Raw genomic sequence first — 3,185 nt, forward strand, 5'->3', positions numbered from 1 at the left:
CAGGTGGCAGGGCCTGCTGGGCACGGGTGAAATGAGTGGAGCCGATAGCGGGGTCAGTTAAGCTTGGAGCACTGTCTCCTGGCCCGTCGCAGCGCAATGGAAGTCACCGCTCGGCCAGCCCGGCAGGAGGCGCTGTGGGGACGGCCTGGCGACAGGGCATGCGCGATGCGTCACCCGGCAAGAGGCGGGTTCGCGCGAACCCGGAAGTGGGGTGTCTCCCGTGGAAGGTGGGCGGTTGTGACTGGCCTGTTAAGTTTTGGGTAATCTCAGGGTAGGGTTCGCTGCTTTTCGTTCCTCTGGGGTGGGGGGGGTGGGGGTGTCTGGAGCCGGGCCCCGGCGGTGGTCACTGCTCCCAGGGACGTAGCAAGGGGCATCAGGTCCCCAACGCAGCCCGTACCATGAGGTTGCTCGCGTTTGTAGGGGGCGCGACCTGGTGTTACCCTGGTGGCATCCTCATTCGTCTTTTCTCCCAACCTGCGCGACCTTGGGGGCGTGGGGAGCGGCCTGGCGGGGAGGAGCTAAGCCGCCTGCGGTTCGATGACCTGGCGCCAGGCCGACAGTCTGCTGGGAGACTGGAACTACTATTTGGCCTGTCTCCGTGTCTCCTGGCCCTGCGAGCCGCCCGCCGTCGCGTGGCCCGGCTCCTGCTTCAGGCTGGCAGGGCTGGACTGCAGGGGGAGCGGGCCGAGCTGCTCAGGTTGGCGGAGACGCGAGGCATTCCAGTTTTGCGGCCCCGACGGCGGAAGCTGGACGCCCTGTGCCGCCACCAGGTCCACCAGGGGGTGTGCATGGAGGTGAGCCCGCTGTGCTCCCGGCCCTGGACTGAGGCTAAGGAGGCAAGGCTAGGCGACGACACTCAACAGTTATGGCTCGTCCTCGAGGGGCTCCAGGATCCCCGGAATCTTGGGGCCGTGCTGCGCACCGCTCACTTCCTTGGAGTGGATAAAGTCATCACCAGCCGGAGAAACAGGCACGAGCGCCCCTTATTCCCCATGTGCCCCAATTTAGAGGTGCAGCCTAGTTGCTGAGCACCTTGACTTCTGGGTGATCCTTAGCCAGGCCTCCCCGTCCTCCGAACTCTCACCCTTAACCCTTGGGGGTTGGGGGAGGGCACCGGCCTGGGGATTACCCAGCGTGACGTGGGCGATGGGGAACCTTTGCAGCTGCCCGCTCACCCCAGTAGTCAGCAAGGCCAGCGCGGGCGCTGTGGAGGTGATGAATGTGTTCTCCACTGACGACCTGACCGGTTTCCTGCAGGTAATGATCCCAGCCTAGTCTCTCCAGGACACTCAGCCTGCAGCTGATGGGGGTGGGGGCAAGGGAGCGTGTTGGTATGTATCACTTCCAAGGACCTTCTAGATTCTTTTGGGAAGCATGTAGTCCTGGAGTTTTTAAAACCACAAATGAAGCTTCGTTCTCTTTACTGTTGGGAGGTGGTGGATATAAGACTTAGGTTCCTGGAGCAGGGGCCCAGTTTGAAAGGCCCCCTGACTAAGCAGTCTTTTATGTTCTCTCCCCTGCCCCAAAAAACAAAACTTTGAAATCTAAGAAGGTTCTGTCCATAATCTTAAGAAATCGATCTTTGCCTCTAACTACAGCAGTGCTTTCTTTGCTGGACACAAGGGGGCAGTATTGCCCTGCGTTTAGCAGCTCTGGCCCCTCCAAATCTGGGTGGTGAGAAGCTCCCACTTCAGAGTGTAGATGCTCCCGCATCTCCTTCAAGCCTACACTCAAATGCTGCTCCTTCAGTGAGGAGGCTTTCCCTGACCACGAGACTGGGAGTTTGGTCTGTTTTGTTCACCACCCTGTCCCCAGTGCCTAGAATGGAACTCGGCCCATTCTAGGTGCTTAATAGCCATTGATTGAATTGACTGAATTAGTGAGTGAATGAATGTATGGGCAAGGCTGGGCTTTCTTGGGCCAGGGCTCTAATGAAGGTGTGGTGAGCTGGAACTTGGTTTCTTCTCCTTGCTTGCAGGCCAAGGTCCGGCAGGGCTGGCTTGTGGCTGGTACGGTGGCATGCTCAGGGCCTGAGATTCCCCAGTCCTCCGAGATCCCTGTCACCAGCTGCTTGGAGTTCCTCTGGGACCGACCCACTCTCCTGGTGCTAGGTAGGTAGGTGTCCCAGCTTTTCTGTGCTGAGACATACATCTGAGCACCTAGGTGTTCATCTAGGGGCGTCTCTGACCTCCTGCCCCCTTGCCTGGCAGGGAATGAGGGCTCAGGCCTGTCTCAAGAGGTGCAGGCCTCCTGCCAGGTTCTCCTCACCATTCTGCCCCGGCAGCAGCTGCCTCCTGGCCTGGAGTCCTTGAACGTCTCCGTGGCTGCAGGTAAGTCTTGCTTCTTTTCCTAATGACACAGGCATAGCTTTTCTCTAATCCCATTTTCTGGCTGTTTCATACTAAATAAGTTACTTAGGCTTTCTGTACCTCAATTGCTTGATGTACAAAATGGGGAAAATAGTAGGTCTTGAGGAGATTATGAGGATGAAATGAAGGCGTGCCTGACACGTGTCAAGAGTTCCATCAATGGTGCTTCCCCTCTCTCTTCCCTTTGTCCTTCTGTCTGTCTGTGCAGGAATACTTCTTCACTCCATCTGTAGCCAGAGGAAGGGTCTCCCTGCAGAGGGAGGAAGAGAGCAACTTCTCCAAGACCCCCTAGAGTCTTCAGCCACATTTGAAGTGCCCAGAGCGGCTCAGCCCCCGGGACTGTCTACAAAAGCAGAAAAAGAGAGGCAGAATGAAGGCTGATTCAGACTGCCTGAGGGGTGTGTGTGTGTGTGCATGTGCACATGCGTGTGTACTCTGGAGGGCAGGGGAGGGGCATATAGACATCCACATGCTCACACACATGCCTGAGTCTCTGCCATGTGTGTGCCCGGGCCCCATATGACCACTGCCTTAGGGACCATTGCTTTGGAGACCAGAAATGGTTCGGTTTCCTATTGTGATGTTGACCTTGCAGTTGGAGGTGAAGCCTGTGAATTTCAAGTATGGGCTAGGACAGAGGGTCTCTGCCCTCCTTAGACCCTCTTGGACATCGAAGAGATATGTAGGTGTCAGGACGGGAGGGCGTGGACAGCCCAGTCCAGGGAGCCTCTTCTCTTGAATGAGTTATCGACTCAGATGTGGGTATGACAAGGCCTTCTGTGGGGTAGAACAACCTGGGTGTGGGTGTGGATGCAG

The 3,185-nt window shown here is 57.3% G+C and overlaps 1 protein-coding gene across 1 annotated transcript; it reads left to right on the plus strand.

Annotated features, from left to right (window-relative positions):
* The first annotated feature begins 398 nt into the window (after positions 1-398).
* On the plus strand, positions 399-2,750 carry MRM1 (mitochondrial rRNA methyltransferase 1). The gene is made up of 5 exons (XM_007947888.1): positions 399-970; positions 1,164-1,257; positions 1,979-2,111; positions 2,211-2,330; positions 2,578-2,750. The coding sequence occupies exons 1-5, from the start codon at positions 399-401 to the stop codon at positions 2,748-2,750; spliced, it is 1,092 nt and encodes a 363-aa protein (XP_007946079.1).
* The last annotated feature ends 435 nt before the right edge of the window (positions 2,751-3,185 follow it).

The sequence above is a fragment of the Orycteropus afer genome, unplaced genomic scaffold (assembly GCF_000298275.1).
Source record: "Orycteropus afer afer isolate SDZICR_OR568_19922 unplaced genomic scaffold, OryAfe1.0 scaffold00196, whole genome shotgun sequence".
Taxonomy (NCBI): Eukaryota; Metazoa; Chordata; class Mammalia; order Tubulidentata; family Orycteropodidae; genus Orycteropus; species Orycteropus afer.